Consider the following 17885-nt stretch of genomic DNA (forward strand, 5'->3'; position numbering starts at 1 on the left):
TGCTTGCTTGGTTTTGGACTGTCTTTACATGTACCGAACTTGCCTTGCTTTTGATACGACTTTTGGAATCTCCCTGTGTTTTGTCTTTTTGTAATTCACCAGGTCTGCTTCTTGCCTGTTTATTTTACTCCCAGAATTTGTTCACTTTGAGTTTGTCTGCATGCTCAGCTCCTTGCCTGCTGTTGGATTCCCCTCCCTGTCTCAAGGCCATGAGATGGGGCAGATTGGTGTCTGTGCACCAGTGGATTTTCGATTGCAGGCGTGATATCATGAATCTGAAACATGGCTGTGTGCAATCTAGCAAGACAGGACAAACTGCCTCTTGTCCTTTTTGGTTTTCCAATATTGAGATTAGTGTCCTGGCTTTTGATGGCCGTCCGGAAACAAAAAGATGTCTTAAGATGTTCCAGCCTTGAACATAAAACTTCGACCAAGAGGTGGAGAAAAAGTGAACTATTATGTTTTTGTCTCCTAGTTCATAAAAAACTGCTCAACACAGGTCAATCTCAATGAATCGGTGAAGACTCTCCTGGACAAGATTCTTCATGAGAAATCGATGGCTGCACAACCTTTCTGTAAGCTAGTCAGCCTTAATAAGGGATTCTTTCCGTCTCTTCGGCCTCTCGCAGATGAGCTGGAGCAGGCAGGTAAGATAAAAAAAAACAATAAGAATATAAATGTTGGAAATGAGAGGAGTTCCTGAGGCCAGTATACTATAGATTGTTTGGTAATTGATCCAAGAATCTCCTCTAGCCATTTCTTGAAAGAAGCCAGAGGGCAAGCTTCAGAAATATGGCTGAATTGCTTGTTCCAGACTTAAACAACCCTTATTTAAAAAAAAATGAAAAAAAATTTTGGATTTAAATGCATTTTGCCATAATTTCCACTTGATTATTCTGTTTTATGTCCATTTGTTTGATTTTGCCTTAGCCTCTGAAGACTTTGAATATTTGAACCAGATCCCCCTATGGTCTTTTCTGTTTATCAGTAAAACCAAAAAACATTCAGTTTTGTATCCAGTTAGACTAAAATTAATAATGGAGAGGAAGCACATTATCACCCTAAGTACCAATTCATTTGTGTACATAAGTAAATTTGTATTTGATCTCTCCTTCACCACAGTTGTAAAGCAACATTTATGAAGGAACTACATTGTACAAATTAACTATAGAGTGAGTAATGCTTTCATATCTCATGACCTCTAAAAAACTCAGCTTGCATGATGAATGAGGTATAATCTCCAGACTGCTTGATGTCTCTTGCAGCTCCTAGCAAAATTTTAACTACAGCTTGTTCTTTTAAGATTTGGAAAAATGTGTTTCTGTGAAGTACATCAGAAAGAAGGCTACCTCAAAGATGTTCCTACATGAGTGTAAGGTTGCATCTTGAGAGTCTGATAAACATATTTTTAACATCTTGTCTGGATTAAAAAAAATAAAAAATATAGGCATGTTGCACATTGCTTCTATGGTTGCAGTAAACTATGGTAATGTATAATGCCAGATTTTTCAAAACCACAAAACCACACTGCTTCATAGATCATTAATTACTCATAATATTTATTACATAGTATTTATATTTATACTTCATACAGTAAATATATTATCTGCTTTTCCGCTGTTCTTCTTCAATGCACTGCATGAGGGAGTGGATTTTTAGGCTTTGTTTAGTTTAATTGTTAATTTGTTAAATGTCAAAGTGGAATGACTCCTTTTAGTTTCAGAAGCAATTGTACCACTTGAATAAAGATTAATACCTGAAGCTTGGACTGGAGGTCATTAAAACTCCTTTTTGAGCCTTAAATTTATTAAGGTTTTACCTTTTTTCATTTTTTTAAAACACTAATAGTAAAATAATAAAAGTACTACAATTCCCAGGTGGAATATGTGCCTCCAGGAGGACATAAACTAAAATCTCAGTTATTAAGCATTAAAGACAAAGAAACTTGCAAAATTCATCAGAATGTCTTCCAAGGTCTTATGACCTTGAAGTTCTGTTTAGGGCAGGAGAACCAACTAATTTCCTGGAGGGTTGAGTGTTCTGTGGCTAATGTTCCAACCTGAACAGTCAATTAAGGAGTGAAACATTTTCTTAAATATGATTTTTTACAGTGTTTTATAGTTTGTTACTCAGAAATACAGTACATTACACTTCACTACTTTTACAGTTTACTGTGAAACACCCTGGAGCTTGTTAGAAGTATTGCAAATTAAACAGTTAATGATTAGACCAGCTATGAAACTGAGAGCTTGAGAAGAAGACAGAAGACATTTGGCCCTCCAGGAGCTGTGCTTGAGACCCTTGATTTAGGGTAAAATTAAGTTCATGTGTAACCTTAAGCACTCAACCATGAAGTTAGTTAAAAGATGCTATAGCCCCAAAGGAAAAAAAAAAACTTTTTGAAAGAATCCTTTTTTTTATTTTTGCTACAGGGATCAAAAAGGAAATAAAAGGCTAAGTTTGAGAACTTAATTTTTTTTTTTGTTCATGGGCAGGTTGATGAGCTTTATTTGTGACATTTTCTGATCATGTCAAGGATAGAATAAATATCTAAAAATAAGTTCTGCTTGTTTAGTCCTTGAAAAGTCGAATAGCAGGAGAGTTGTCAGACATGATCAAAGTACCCACAAATCAACAACATGTCAAGCAAGCTTGGGGCTATGGTATAGAAGGGCATACAGTAAACCTTTCCTGCAAAGTTGTAAAATATTTTTGTAACAATTATTGACAAATGGCTGTGTAGGAACTGTTTGAATCACAGCAGTTCAGTGATACAAACTGATTCTGTAGAAATACAACACTATTCAAACTCGACATTTTTGTGTTCTGTTTATATCTCTTTGTGGGTAGTTGCATAATTGATTTAAGAAGATGACAAATTGTTTTATGGAAAGTTCTGCTTGCTTTCATTGCAGTACACTGCTGGACTGTGATAAAAATATTGTACTTGTAATTAGCTAGGTATCTGCTTAGATGAAATTCTGATCACGTTTATCTAAATGAGCATTTAGAACCCTACATTAAATGAGGAAAAGATTTGAATTTTTTTGTTCCTGTACTATAACAGGAAGGTTTAGTTAAGAGCGAATAGGTATTTTAAGGCATATTCTAACAGATTTTAGCTTTTCCTAAGATGTGACTTTGATGCATTATCTGAAACTGTAAAAATAATCATATTTAAGCCCAAAATTCAAACCAATGGATATTTTTAACCAATAAAGTTTTGTCAGGGTAGGGCCCAATAACTACAGTTTGTTGTACATATGTTGAAACTGTAAATGCATTCCTGAACAGAAGAAGATACAGAAGAACATTGCATTTGGCACTCAAAAGTCTACTAAAACTATAGTACAAAACTCTGCTTTAGCCTAAAATTAAACATCACAGCTGAGGTTGTCAGTGATGTGTAGTCAACTAAATCATGAAATTTCTCAGATTGAAGTAGTAACTTTAGATATTCTCAGTACTGACTGGAAAATCATTGTTATAAAAAATTAATCTGTAGTAAGTAGAACTGTCTGAATTATTGACAATGAAAGACTTCGAGGATCTTTGTATATTTTATGCTCTGAACATGGAAGCTAGCATTTGTTGTAGATTGATACTCCTGTAACAAGTGTCTGAGAGTTCTCACTGTCCAGGGGTGTTGAGAATCAAAGAGAAACCACATTCTAGAATAGATGGCATCTCTTAAAGATTCAGTTTGCTCCTGTACTGTGGATTGAGTTGCAGTTTTGCTATTAATATTGGATGATTAGTTGTGACTTTATTTATGAACAGTTTCATGATAAATCGGTTAAAATTACATGTTTTTGTAAATTAAAAATTGTTTTAATTTATAATTGCCTTTATCAGAATTATTTTTTGTCCACTGTGTCATTTTTCATTTGACATGCTACATGTGCTGCGGGGACATACATGAGGTATAATGCCAATTACAGGAGCGGCGTGTAACTTATATTTTGGTGGATCACTAGATTTAAAGAACAGTGGACTAAAGTGAAGGGAATTATATTGAATAATTAAGAGTAGGTCTACAAGTATCTTCAAGTTTCTGAATGCTACAGTTGCAAAACCTTTAATACTTTAGCTGTATCTGTCTAAATCCACTTTCTCTCTTGAACTTCAATTAGAAATTTGATTTATAGCTTTTTCTTTACATTAATTTAATGTGAACCATTAGTCTGGTTTATTTCTGCCCCTTTTAAGCCTTCTGTTTGTGACTTGACAGCCATTTCTCTTTTGGCTTTCTTCATTGTGTTTAAATCTCCCGTGCCTATGTCCTGAGTGAGCACTAGTCTTTCAGTCTGTACCCTGCAAGCTCTCTTCTGATAAGGCGAACACACAAGCAGCTAAAAGAACATAATTAAGAGGTGTATTTTGTTTGTAATCATATTTTTTAATCCTGTCAGTCCTCATTTGAGGTAAATGGCGATAGAGGACTTGAACTGGTTTCTCTGGTGGGACAAGCCTGTGACACTAATCAGGTTGCCCGTCTCATAAATTATTCTTGTAGACCTTTGGTATATAAAATGGCATTCCCAAAAAAAAAACAGGTCTGCTTTCAAGCCTCAAAAAAAAAAAGAAAGCTATTGTATGAATTCTTCTGACTCTCAGGAGGCCAAGAGCTTAGACTGTTTTCAGCTCTGGTGAAAGTAGATAACCAAGTGTTTGAATAAAAGCAGAAAGTTTGTTGGATAAGTTTAAGAATTCAATATTCAATATAGTTTAAGAATATCCAATAACTGAAATGTATTCAGAGGGGCTGTTATTTATTTCCCTGTGATATGTGTAGTGTTTGAAAATATAATTGCTTTGGAATATTCAGAAGCAGCTGAGCAATATTCTTGAGACCAAGTCAGGTCTTTTCTCATCAGCCCACAGACACCTCTAGACTAGACTATGGGTTGTAAATGAGGATGCATGTAAGCAGAGAGATTGGAGGGGACCCATCTTTTTTAATTCTTCTCTGATGAGTTCAGATTGGTAAGCTGAATTAGAAATGGGCAAACCCAGCTGAGCAGAAAAAACATAGAAAAGTGACATTGTTACTTTTAAAAATTAAGAAAGTGCCGTGACAGTTTAGATTGATGATTGTACACATTGTCTGATGGGTAAAGGGCTCTCTTATAGTTATAGTGTGAACCTTTTAGTCCAGAGATCATAACACTCTTACTCTCGTGTCATTAGTTAAAGTTGACTGGAAGTTGTTGACTCTCTGGACGAGAGTCACTAGGCTTGGATGGGATCGCATTTGCAAGAAGTGCCTAACTATCTGTACTCCTGTGATCCTCCCAGTGGTTTGACAGACAAATGTGGACTTGCACTGTTATCAGTGATGTTCACTGAAGTCCTCTGTGTTGATAAACTGCTTTTTATGTTCTTTTAGTCCAAAACATTAAATTAAATGGATGAGTGATCAAATCAGGATCGAAAAAGAAAAAAAATGTATTTTTTGTGCTTCTGGGCACCTCCCTGCATCTTCAATGAAGAACATGAGAAAAACTAATAATGAGTAGAGGCTTTTTATCCCACCTAGGTTGTTTGGTTGAACTTTTCTCACCTAACAATGTCGTGAAACCATCCCTTTGTATCACTTTTGAGTGTCCATTATAGGAATAACATTTTTATAATAAAGTGAATGATGCTTTATTGATGCTATGCACAATTTTAACAGATCTTCCCTCGATTTAATAATTTTGTATGTATGCCTTTTTATATTTTCTCGCCATACAGTCCAGATCATTTAAATGATGTCAGATTAGACATTTGCACCTTTTTCCTAAGTGGCTTATTTAAGCTACTGTATGTTACTGCTATGTGTGTGTAAACTGTGTACCTGTGCACACGGGCCAGGAGCTGAATTCTGACGCAGCACCTTGCGCTGCTGATTCTTGTCCCAGAAAGAGTGGCGGATCGGAAGAGCCAGCTTGAAGAGTCGCAGACAGGGGAGGGGGAGAAGGATCCGGGCGATGGGGCAGAAAAAAAGGGAGGAAAGAAGGGAGGAGCAAAGCAGAGCTTCCCCTGCGAGTGGTGTGGGAAAACCTTTGAATTCAAGTGCCGGATGGAGGTGCACCGCAAGAGGTGCCGGCTCTCCGAACAGACGCAGCTGAAGTGCCCACAGTGCCCCGAGAAGATGTCCACCCCCAAAGCCCTGCAGCAGCATCTCGCCAAGTCCCATGGCAGCCCGCCTCGCAAGAGGAAGAAGAGACGCCATGAGCCAGTGACCTGTGATATCTGCGGGAAGAGCTTTGCCCACCAGTCAGGTGAGAAAAAGGAGCTGATCCTGAGTGGCACACCGGTTGATCCCTGTAAGGTAAACATGAACCTGGGCTCAGCTGTCTGCCGACAGCCAGGTTTGGGTGGGTTTGAGTCTGAAATCCCAGCGCTCCTGTTTGCGGTGGCAAGGGCACAATGAAAATAAACAGATGGGTGAATACTCCACTCTTCTGTAAATATTGTGCATGTACATCTCTCATGGTATTACACGAGATATGGTGGAAATCCAAGCTGTTTAAGTGGATGTGATTTCAAATGTATTATGGTATACAATGTAATTCAGTGTATTTTTCTGTATGTAGCAGACAGTTTACGTGTTGTTTGGCCGTATTCTGTGGGCTTTAAAAGACAGTTTTCTTGTTTTCTTTCTGTTTTCTTGCAGGCATGCTTTACCACAAGCGTACAGATCACTTTGATGAGAAACCCTATTCATGTGAAGAGTGTGGAGCTAAGTTTGCAGCCAACTCCACGCTGAAGAACCACATGAGGCTCCACACAGGAGAGAAGCCCTTCTTCTGCAAGCACTGCGATATGACCTTCACCCAGGCCGCAGCACTGGCCTACCACTACAAAAAGAAGCACTCTGAAGGTAGGGGACGTAGGGGAGGACTAGCTTGAAAGTCAAGCATGAAGTTTAATTTCAGTTTAATTCAAGCCTTAACAGATTCCGCCCTATATCTAACCTATCCTTGCAAAAAGTTTGGAATGTGCTGTTACAATTCAGTTAAACAACCATCTCATTGCAAGTAATCTCTAAAAACCCACCAATCTGGTTTCAGACAACTATACAACACAGAAACCGTCCTGGTTAAAGTCACTATCTTCTTATGGCTTATGGCTTCTGATTTTGTTTCTGTTTCTATTCTTATTCTCCTTGACATCAGTGCTGTTTTTGACACTGTTAACTATGACATCTTACTTTCAAACTGTGTTTGGAGTTTCTAATACTGCTCTTAAATTGTTCAAGTCTCACTTCACTGTCACTTTGTCTCTCTTGGTGGGTTCAGTTCTGAAATTGGACTCATTAAGTCTGATATTCCTCAGGACTTGATACTGGGACCTCACCTTTTAAGATCCCATGGTCTAAATTATCGCTTCTACACTGACGACACTTAAATCTACCTCCTACTAAACCTGACACTGAAGTGTCTGTGTTTGCTCTCTGATTGCATATCTGACATAAAAACATGGACGACTCAAAAACTGTGACAACTGTGAAAACTATCCTTCATTTAAACTGCAACAAGACTGAAGTTCTGCTTTTTGGCACCTTCCATCAACTATGTAAAGCCAATTCAGTAATTGTTCATCTGTGGATGGCACTGTACTTGAGTTTCCATCTAGATTGAAGAACTTGGGGGTGATATTTGATCCAGGCTTGACATTCAACAGATATGTGCAACATATTATAAAAACATAATTCTTCCACCTCAAAAATATTGCCAGACTACATTCTATGTTGTCGCTAACTGTTGCTGAAAAGCTAGTCAACACTTTTGTTTTCTCTAATATTGATTACTGTAGTGGTCTATTCGCCTGTATGTCTAAATCCACTTTGAACAAACTACAATATGTACAGATTTTGGCAAGTGATCACATTACTCCTATCCTGGAGTCCTTCCACTGGCTTCCTATTATGTTTCATGTCAACTTCAAAATCCTTGTGCTGACCTGTCTAAGCTACTATTGTCCTACTCCCCACCTCACAACCTTCCTAATTCTGGTGTCCTGTCTGTCTCCTCTGTATGGGTGAAAAGGTCTTCTCTTGCTGTGCCTCAGAGCTCTGGAATTCTATCCCCAAGGATATCAGAGAGTCACCTTCCTGAGCTCTTTCTAAAGCAACTCAAAACTTTCTTCTTTAGAAAGGCTTTTACTTAACTGGTTCTGTATCTACCCCTTTGGTTTTGTTTTGTATTCAAACCCTCATTGTAACTGTGTGACTCTGCTATCTCCTCTCACTGTGTATTTCTTTTATTTCTTATTCTTTTTTCTCTCTGCAAAGTGCTTTGAGAAGTGCTTTTAAATGTGCTATATAAAATAATGTTTATTATTATTACCTTTAAATTATGGTAATAAAGACAATGTATTCTATATGGGATGAATTTTTCACTTGTTAATCCACTGGATATTTTTATTTGTGAATGTGTGAGAAAATAATTTTGCCGAGCTGACATCTTGAGAAGTTAAGAAATGGCACTAAATTACACCTGAAATCTTGAGAAAGAACAAAGTACACACTTTTCCAAAAACAGACCAAGCTGGTTCTGGTGTCATAGGGTGTCCTTCCTAAATATTCACATTAAAGACACTTTCAGACATAGTTTGTCTGTCTGAAAAACTTTGCTGTCGCCATTTTATGGATATATTCTCTCTAATGCATAAGAATATATGCAACATTATGCAATATATGCTATATCGTGGATATAGCTGTTGTTTAGGAGGATTTTGCTGGTCTACAGAGATCTGCATGGAGTACCGACATACAGAAGACATGATGGATGGATTAATACCCTTATTCATCTATTTCTTTTTTTAATTATATAATATTAGCACGTCAAACTGTGCCGATTTTGATTTATTTTCCATTTGTCTTACTACTTTCCATACCTTTTTTGGATTCAGTTTTGTGGTTTCCATGCTTTAGTCTGTTATACATTTTGGTAAAAATTAATAATGAACAGCCATAAACATAACTTTATAAATTTATTTAAATTTATTTAACCAGTTGTAAAAAGAGAGAATCTTTCATATCCATAGATGTTAAATTTACACATATAGTTGTATTAGAATTGTGGACCTCTAACAGAAAATGTTGCCCATAATAAGTAAGTGAGCAGGTTAGATCCATGATTCCCATGTAAAGTGGTGCTTTTCTCCTAGGGAAGATGTATGCCTGCCAGTACTGCGAGGCTGTGTTTGCCCAGTCCATTGAGCTGACCCGCCACGTCCGCACTCACACAGGAGACAAACCGTATGTGTGCAGGGAGTGTGGTAAAGGCTTCAGCCAAGCCAATGGGCTGTCAATGCACCTGCAGACCTTCCACAGTGAGTACAGCCAACAGTCTGTGCAGTATTAAAACGTCCGGGAAAATTGCATTTTATATATGAAATACACTGGAGACATTTCCTTATATTTGCACTCTGTATAACTAAATTTCCAAATCGGTGTTTGTAGAGTATTTTGTCACTCCACCTTGCTCAGGTGAACCCCTCATGATTTGTAGATATAAAATGTCAGTTGTCAGAAAATTAAATAACACTTGTGTACACCATTTTCTAGAGACCAGCTCTGAAAGCCATTTTCCTGATTTCCATTTCAAAGGGAACCCAAAGGTCCTCGTAATTTCTCAGTTTACCATGTTACAGCCAAACACATAAATATTACGTTTAATTAATTGGACAGGGAATGTTTGGAAAGGATACATAAGAGACTAACAATGACATTTTTTACACTTCTTAAAAAATAAAAACATAATATTATGATATTTAGTCCAGTTTTTGCAAAAAATACGTGTTCACCCTTAAAGATGTATGGATCTTGTGTGCTGTCAGATATTGACGACCCCTACGACTGCCAGAAGTGCCGGATGAGTTTCTCATGTCTGGAGGAGCACCGGAAGCACATCCAGGAATCGCACCCCAAGGAGTTCCACCCCTGTGTGGTGTGTGGGAAGATCTTCAATGCCGCGGCGCTGCTCGAGAAACACATGGTCATCCACGTGGGGGGGAAGCCTTACAGCTGTGAGATCTGCAACAAGGCCTACCAGGTACACTCCCAGCCTCTGCTGGGGACCATGTTAAAAAAGATAAAACAAGTCTGACTTCCACAGCCATGCTAGGTTTCCAGCTGTTTTTTCCCTCTGACAAAGCAAAACAAGCAATTTGAAGAGATATAGTACAGCTTTGAGAATGTTTTTTTTTTTAACTTATTTATAACATTAGCAGTTCTTTTCTGTTCTCAAAGCAAATCTGCAGCCTACAGTGTCTTATCAGTCAGGCACTGATTTGATTACTAACGAATCTTCCATCAGGTGTAGAGCACATTACAGGATTCCTAATGTGTTTTGTTGTCTCCACCAATCCCTTTAAATTACATACTTGTACATTGACTTTTTGTTGTTGACTTCCTGACAACTTTCTAAACTGACCTTTGCCGCTCTCATGTTGCAAATGTCCAGCTGCATTCACGCAGAGGAAATGATCTGCAAACGACAGGATGTCACTCGTATAAAGCCTTAACTAATTGAATCAGAGATTGTTTCTAGCTGTTTTTTTGAAGGAGCCAGAGGTTGGGAATTAGCCCAGTTTCATACGATTAAGAATTAATTTGTAAGCATGATAGTCCCCTTGGTTGACCCTACCTACATCCACAGCTTTTGGAGATATATATGCTATCGGTGTTTGCATTGTTTGAAAGCCTTTCTTTTGCATTTCTGTGATGGAAACAAGTACTCCAAATAACAAATATACGTTTACTTGTTGATGCATATCTTAGAAGTTAAAAGACTTTCAGGATTTAAAAAAATACTATCAGAAACTGCATAACTGACTACACAAAGTTGTGCCCTTGTTTGTAGTTCATTTGGTTCTTTAATTGGAAGAAAATTGAGCAGGAAGATTGTGTGGGTTTTTAGTCAATCTAGTCCAGAATGCTCCTTAACTCTAAAACAAATCTCCATGTAACCAGTATAATTGAACATATTCCTTGCTTTTCAGCAAGTCTCTGGGCTGTGGTATCATAACCGTACCAATCACCCTGAGGTGTTTGCTGGACAGAGTCATCGCTCTGTGAAGATTTCACAATTCCAGTGCTCATCATGCGATAAGACATTCCCCAGCAGTGAGACTCTCAGCAAACATGAAAAAGCCATGCATCCAGGTAAGGGTCAAAGAACTCAGAACCTGAAGTGTACAATAGTGTACAATAAATTTAAACCATTTGGAAAAAACATGCAAACAAGTTTTAAAACATGCATTATATTGTAATATTAGTGTCACAGTCTCATCCTTAGTCCCACTCACACTTTTCTGCATTATTTATCCAACCTAGGACTTTGATGAGGTGGAGATGGTCCTCCCAGGTGTTATGTAGATGACTACATAATACAAATATGCAACACAGTAATCATCACATCCCTCAAGTACCTTATCCATCAGGTGTTGAAGTGTGGCAGGAGCGCCATGAAGTCCAAAAGGCATAACAAAACACACTGATTTTTTTTGTGCCCTGGCAGTTGACAATAGAAACATACTGTACAAAGTCCTTACTTGCCATATGGGCTGCATTGTATTTTTTTTCTCCTTTGGCCATCCTCAAGACTCCAACCCCCTCCGAGGTGCTTACAATGTTCCAGTCATCCTTAGTGTTTTTAAGTCCTATGGGTATAGTCTGCTGATGTCTTGATGGACCCTCTCGCCGTTCATTGAGGTACTGCAGGGCCAATTTTGCAGCTGTTAGCCCATCCTCCGGTTTATGTTCCTTGGTCCCAGATCCTGACGTCATAAGGAAGGATTCGAAGCATCTTATTCAGCGCACTAAACCCTTATTTGGGTTCTCCTCTGATACATCTGATTCAACTGTTTCCCAGGGCCCCTTCTCTGGCTTCGTTGATCGGGCTTTCTGAGAGCACAGTCCGGACCTCCCTCTTTGGGAAAGTTGTCTTCTGTGGATTGCCTTCCCACTCCTGACACCAAAAATGTCACAGCCTCGTCCTTCAATAGTTCAGAAGCACAAATGGGATGCAGCAATAATGATGACACAGCCACAATTACAAAGAAGTGCAAAGGTGTTTATTGTGAGGATCTGTGTTCCCAAAGTCCACACCCAAAAACACCTGATAAAATACAAAGTAATCAAAAGGAAAAAAACCCACAAATCTATAGTTACAAAAATATATACATTAATTGATTAAAAAAATAGATTGCTGTAGGCAGCTCCTTCTCTACACTACTACAAGCTTCCTCCTATCTCCTTTCTCCCTTCCTGAGGAGCTGCTTTCTAGGTAAAACTCCTCCCCCTAGAAGATTCCACTGCACAGCAAAAAAGAATTATACAAAATAATAATCAGAATTCTGATATGCAACTTCCTTCAATATATACACAATTTAAAATTCAACAAGTCATTAACAAAAATAAAATGCTATTAATCCCTTTATGTACATACATATTTTTAAGAAAATATAACCCCCACATAATGATATCTTCTTACATATAGAACCATGCATGCACAGCCCTGGAACAGGCACTGCTAAGCCAGCACCTGTTACCATGGTTGAGTCCTACAGGTTGTGGGTGAGAAAACAGAACAAGGCATGTATTAAAAACCCGTGAATTAAACATGGATTTATCCATGTACATTTAAGTTATTTCATTTATAAAACAAAGGAAACAGGTGTTTGGTTTAAGTTAATATTTAGTTTTGACCTTATATGAATGACCTTACTTTACTCTGTGTGCACTCACAAAGCAAGCAAAGCTATCGAGATTCCAGACTAGTTAAAGTTTGTTTATGTTTGAAACCTTTTTTATCGCCTTTTATACTTGGTGAATTGTTGGTGTATGTGTATGTGTGGATACCTTACGAGTGCCAGGTGATCTGGAAACAGAGTCTCCAGTCACAATGAGACAGTGACAAATGTGTTGCATTTCAAAGCTTCAGTACATTCAAGTAATCTCAGTTACATTTATCTGAAGCACATATTCACATATATTTTACAAAAATATATACATGTTTCTTAAATACATTTGAGAATATACTGGGCATCAGAAGAAACATTTATTGTTCTATGTATTACACTTAGACTTGCTATCAGTGGATCCAAGATGAATTTAGGTTTTCTGCAGCCCACCCTAATAAACGGTAGCGGGTGAAGGTCTGAGACTTCATTTGCTGCTCTTTCTGCAGACTCATTCTGGTGTGACATTTCAGTTTGACAATGACAGTGTATATCCTCATTTGACTTGCGTAACAACAACTTTTCTTGCAAGATGAGAATATGAGAGATATGTTGTAGATGCCTTTAACGGACTTAAGTCCTATTGAACTTATGTCCCTTGAATTAGTGGGATGAGCTGGGATGACATGTTGCATCTAGAATTTAGAGACAAGTGAAGACTTGCTTTTCCAGACTCGGGCAGAGTAGTGGGACAGAATCCCATAATTAGACTTCATGTAATGCTCATTCTATTTATAATGTTTATAACAATACAATAGTTTTTAAAACATCTGTAATATTTAAAATTGATCTCACTACATATTCAAGAGCATATTAATTTGTGCTTCCAGTCTGTTTGTAACATTGCTATTGCTAACATTGCCTTTAACTCTTTCATACAGTGTAAAGCCTCCCCTATGCCAAGCATGCTTGGTGCTTTGCAATAGTATTTAAAAAGTTATACTATCCAACACAGACCAACAGAGTTCTCACAAGGCCATAAAAGCTATAAGCTGCATTTCCCACCACATCTTCTCTCTTGGATATAATCTAATTCCTTTGGCCTATCAACACATTACCCCTCTGACCTGTAAGTGCAGCTAGGTGCATAAGCAATAACCCATTCCTGTCAATGAGAAGCCTGTGACTATGAAAGGATCTTGTTTGTTATAAGCAGAATCTTAAAATCAATCCTAAATTTAAGTGGAATCCATGCAGCGATACAGTGTCTTGGGTAATGTGCTGTGAATAATGAGTGGCAATTGTGACTGCACTCTTTTCTGGCAGTTGAAGCCAACTGAATGAGAGATAAGAAGCACATATATAGCGACCACAATAGGAAATTCCCAGTTAATTCTTTTATACAGCACTTTTGGCTTTCTCTTTCATCTCGCACTTTAATTTATTACACTTAAGTACTTTAAGTACTTTATTTTAGAAAAGAGAGAAGGATTGAAGTTCAAAAAGAGCAATTTAGTCCGACTCCTTGAGCTGTCTGAAGGTGCCCAATTTTAGTAGAATTACTTCCACATCGGAAGATTTAAAGAAAGCAGATTTGGTTTGCTATATAAATCTGTCCGATTCTTCATTATGGAGGAACTGGATACTTTGATACTCAAAATTTCAGCTTGTATACCCCAAACTGCATGATCGGACTAAGCATAGATTCTCAGAGGTTTTGACTTCTAATAATGATTTATTGGCCAAATAGCCTTTGTTCTGAGCTTATTGTACAAGTGCTCTTCTGTGCTTGAGGGCTAAAATTAAAATTACTATGGTCAGTCATCAATCTAGATGATTGGAATAATAACTTCCACAGAGCCAATGAATAGTAAATCCTCTGGTGTGCCATCTTAATCTTTGAATTGAACCCATAGGATTGCTTTTAACAAATCAGTTCCATTCGGACCTTTAGAATCACAGTCAGATTTCCTCAGAGCCTTGTTTTAGGCTGGGTTTTCTCAGTCCGGGTCCTCAAGACCCCAGTGTCTGCCTGGTCGTGTCCTGGGTTCCTAATTATTTAATTGAACCCTGTGTTTAATGAGTAATTTGGAAATTTGACGTTTCTAATTGTTTTCAGAGTTGAATTTTAAATGTAATAGAGTTTAACTGTGCCAATTAAATACTTGAGGGTATCTTACAACTTTTAGGAGAACAAAACAATTTAAACATTTTAAAACAAAGACCAATTAAGGGTTCAATTACGTATCATGAGTCTGGAATGAAAACCAGCAGACGCAATAGGAATTGTGAAGCCCTATAGTGAAGATTTAGATGGTATTTTCTGGTGTCTCTGCATGTCCTGAAATACTATTAGCTCTTCTTTGAATGTCACCTTTTGTAAGATTAATATCCTGATTCAGTCCTCCTGAGATCACCTCATGGTGACAGTGGTTAGGGTTCACTTTAAGTCAGGCCAGTTTTGTTCTCAAGGTAATTTTCTTTATGTTTTTCTTCCTACAGATGTAAAGCTTTTCAAGTGTCAAGACTGTGAAGATGTTTTCCCCGATGCAGAGTTACTGAAGACGCACACTAAGGAGAAACATGAAGGTGAAACTGTTGTGTTACCATGATTAAACTGAGGTGTTGCTCTGGGTCTGCACACCCCCTTGACTTGCTGAAAAAATGTGGAATCCTAGATTACTGGGTAGCAGAGGGATTAAAATTCTCCAATAAATGTGACACAATACAGCAGATGATTTAAACTATTGGATGAAGTGAGCTTCTAGCAGCAGGCCGGCAAACTGTTTTTTTTTAATATCTAAAGGCTGAGGTTTTGTTTTACATTGGTAGGTAAGCATGATCAGCTTACGGTGTTAAAAAAAGTAATATTTTTCAGCAAAAACTTTCAGGAAGGTAGTTAATGCCCTTGGGTAAAAAATAGCATTTTTATGTATTAATCTTTATAAAAGACAAAGCAATAGTATGTTAGAAAAATCTAAACAGTATTTTGTTGGCAAACATTGCCTACATTTTTAGGGTGTCTTGATTACATCATAAAGTTAAATGAATAAATGTATGTATGAATGGATTTAAAGACCTCCAAAAAGCTGCTTGGTACTGGTGACTCAATCCAAAATATTCCTTAAACAATTTAGATTTTGAACTACCTAGGTAGATATGAACGTAACTGAAACCGTGAACTGTCTTTTTAGGAGCCCAGCTGTTTAACTGTCTGTACTGTCCATCATCATTCCAAACCACGGCGGAACTGCAGCAGCACCTCTGCGTGCAGCACTTTAACCAGCAGGGGGAGGCCTTTGGATGTGGACACTGCGACTTGATCTTCCCCTCGCAGCAGGAACTGCAGGAGCATTTCCTCTCCCAGCATCCCGCTGAGCTTCAGGCCAGCTCTGAGGCTTCTTCAGCGCAAATGGTAAGAGTGACTCCCCCCCTTTTTTCTCTTCACATTGCGTGTATTCATCACCCAAAATATTAGGAATGCTCTGATGGATGCACAAGGAAAAGCAATGCCTTATAGTTGATTTAAGAAGAAGATGTCCATCACCTTCCCTGGTCAGAGAAATCCCCACACCTCTCTCCTGTATTTAAAATGCTTTGATTAATTATATTCCCACTGAAACCAGCTGGAGAAATGGAATGCACAGATCAGTCCTACGCAACATTATTCCCACTACAGCCTCAACTAAAGGCAACCATGCTTGAAGAATGAAGTAGGACTGGAATGCAAATGTTTAAATGCCTTGTGGAATACATGCCACACACTGTTTTTGATGCTCCACAGAGGTCCAACATGGGGTCATAAATATTCAGAAAAGGAAAATAAAACATAATAAATGCTATTGTTATCAGTACACATTTATTCTTCTTTTAATGCCTCATTTTATCGTGCCTATAGAGTGTCCATACTGTATGTAAATCATATTACTATTATCTTTTTTTAAAATTAATTTGTTATTCCTTCTTATTGATTTCATGATTATTAAGCATCTTAGCTGGCAACACTCCTTGTACCAGTGCCTGGAATACGAAGGCAGTGTATGCGCACAACCTCTGGAGGCCGCTGCCAGGTCAAGCTCTTCATTACGCTCCTCAAACTGACTACACACTGCAGAGCTTAGCTAGTGCTGAAAGCTCTCAAGTGCCTGGCCAGTCTCCGGGTCCTCTCTTAGTGTGCAGTATATCCCAGGAGCATTCTGGCTGTCTTTGAAAACACAAACACCGGTCATACATGAATACCTATTATATGCACCACTTCTGTTTCAGCACTGATCTGATCGTAATTAGGAGCCCTGAATTTGCCTGCGTCCTGTTTGCCGTTCCCATGTGAAGCTTCGTTTTCCTTCCTGTTTGAAATGTGAAGGTGATCCGAGCCACAGAGCAACCAGGGGCAGCGGAGCAGATGATTACACTGGAGCAGTCCCAGCTCGGGAGCCCTCAGGTCTATGTGACGTTGGCGGACTCCCAGAATTCCACCTCTGGCTCCGAGATTGTAGCTGTCAACGTGGAGGACCTTCTGGACGGCACCGTTACTTTCATTTGCGAGGACACGCAATGAGGTTCTTCTGAACCGTGCCTGACTGAGCAGGGACTGCTGCACTGGGACACTTGCTGTGATGTTACAGTCAGGTACAGTCCGGAGCCCCTCCTTTGACTTGTGGTCTTCATGGTATAAAAATACAATTTTCAGGCTCATGGATGTACTTTCTCCAGTAGTGGTGCGACAGTGGTGTCTCAGCTGTTTCCCTGCCCGTCTTTTCTAATGTTTACCAAAGTTGTTCGAACTCAGCGTTTCTATCTGTCCGAATTACAGTGTTTAAAATGTCTGTGCCTGTGTTTATAAGACAGACTAAATGTAAGACATTGCCCTAGTTTTGTTTTCCACCCAGTGAAACTGTAACTGGATATTTGTTACACTGCAGAGACAAAGAGTAAACATCTTAGTTGGCTTAATTTGAGTCTCTAGCAGCTTTGGTTCAGTTGGTAATTTTCAACACCTAAAGCACTTTGGAGCTTTCAGTGTGAGAAAAGGGCAAATGAACATGTCTTTTCCCTATGAGACACACCTCATAGGCCAAGCAAAAAAAAAGGCATTTCTAAATATTCTAAATAAAAACAAATGTGTGCACAAGCAGTGGATGCACCATCTTTCACCATGTATCACATTTTTATTTTTAAAGCCTACATGTTGAGGCATTTATTTCCTATAG

The 17885-nt window shown here is 38.3% G+C and overlaps 1 protein-coding gene across 2 annotated transcripts in view; it reads left to right on the forward strand.

Annotated features, from left to right (window-relative positions):
- zbtb40 (zinc finger and BTB domain containing 40) overlaps positions 1–17304 on the forward strand; it is a 35211-nt gene extending 17907 nt beyond the window's left edge. For both annotated transcript variants that reach the window (XM_088938422.1, XM_088938423.1), the window contains exons 10-18: positions 476–647; positions 5904–6266; positions 6662–6868; positions 9160–9324; positions 9832–10046; positions 10996–11158; positions 15178–15264; positions 15870–16090; positions 17039–17304. In XM_088938422.1, the coding sequence (XP_088794548.1) occupies positions 476–647; positions 5904–6266; positions 6662–6868; positions 9160–9324; positions 9832–10046; positions 10996–11158; positions 15178–15264; positions 15870–16090; positions 17039–17233 (1788 nt within the window). In that variant the 3' untranslated portion in view covers positions 17234–17304. The remainder of the gene's footprint in view (positions 1–475; positions 648–5903; positions 6267–6661; positions 6869–9159; positions 9325–9831; positions 10047–10995; positions 11159–15177; positions 15265–15869; positions 16091–17038) is intronic.
- The last annotated feature ends 581 nt before the right edge of the window (positions 17305–17885 follow it).

This window comes from Atractosteus spatula, chromosome 20 (genome assembly GCF_055471065.1).
Source record: "Atractosteus spatula isolate fAtrSpa1 chromosome 20, fAtrSpa1.hap1, whole genome shotgun sequence".
Taxonomy (NCBI): domain Eukaryota; kingdom Metazoa; phylum Chordata; class Actinopteri; order Semionotiformes; family Lepisosteidae; genus Atractosteus; species Atractosteus spatula.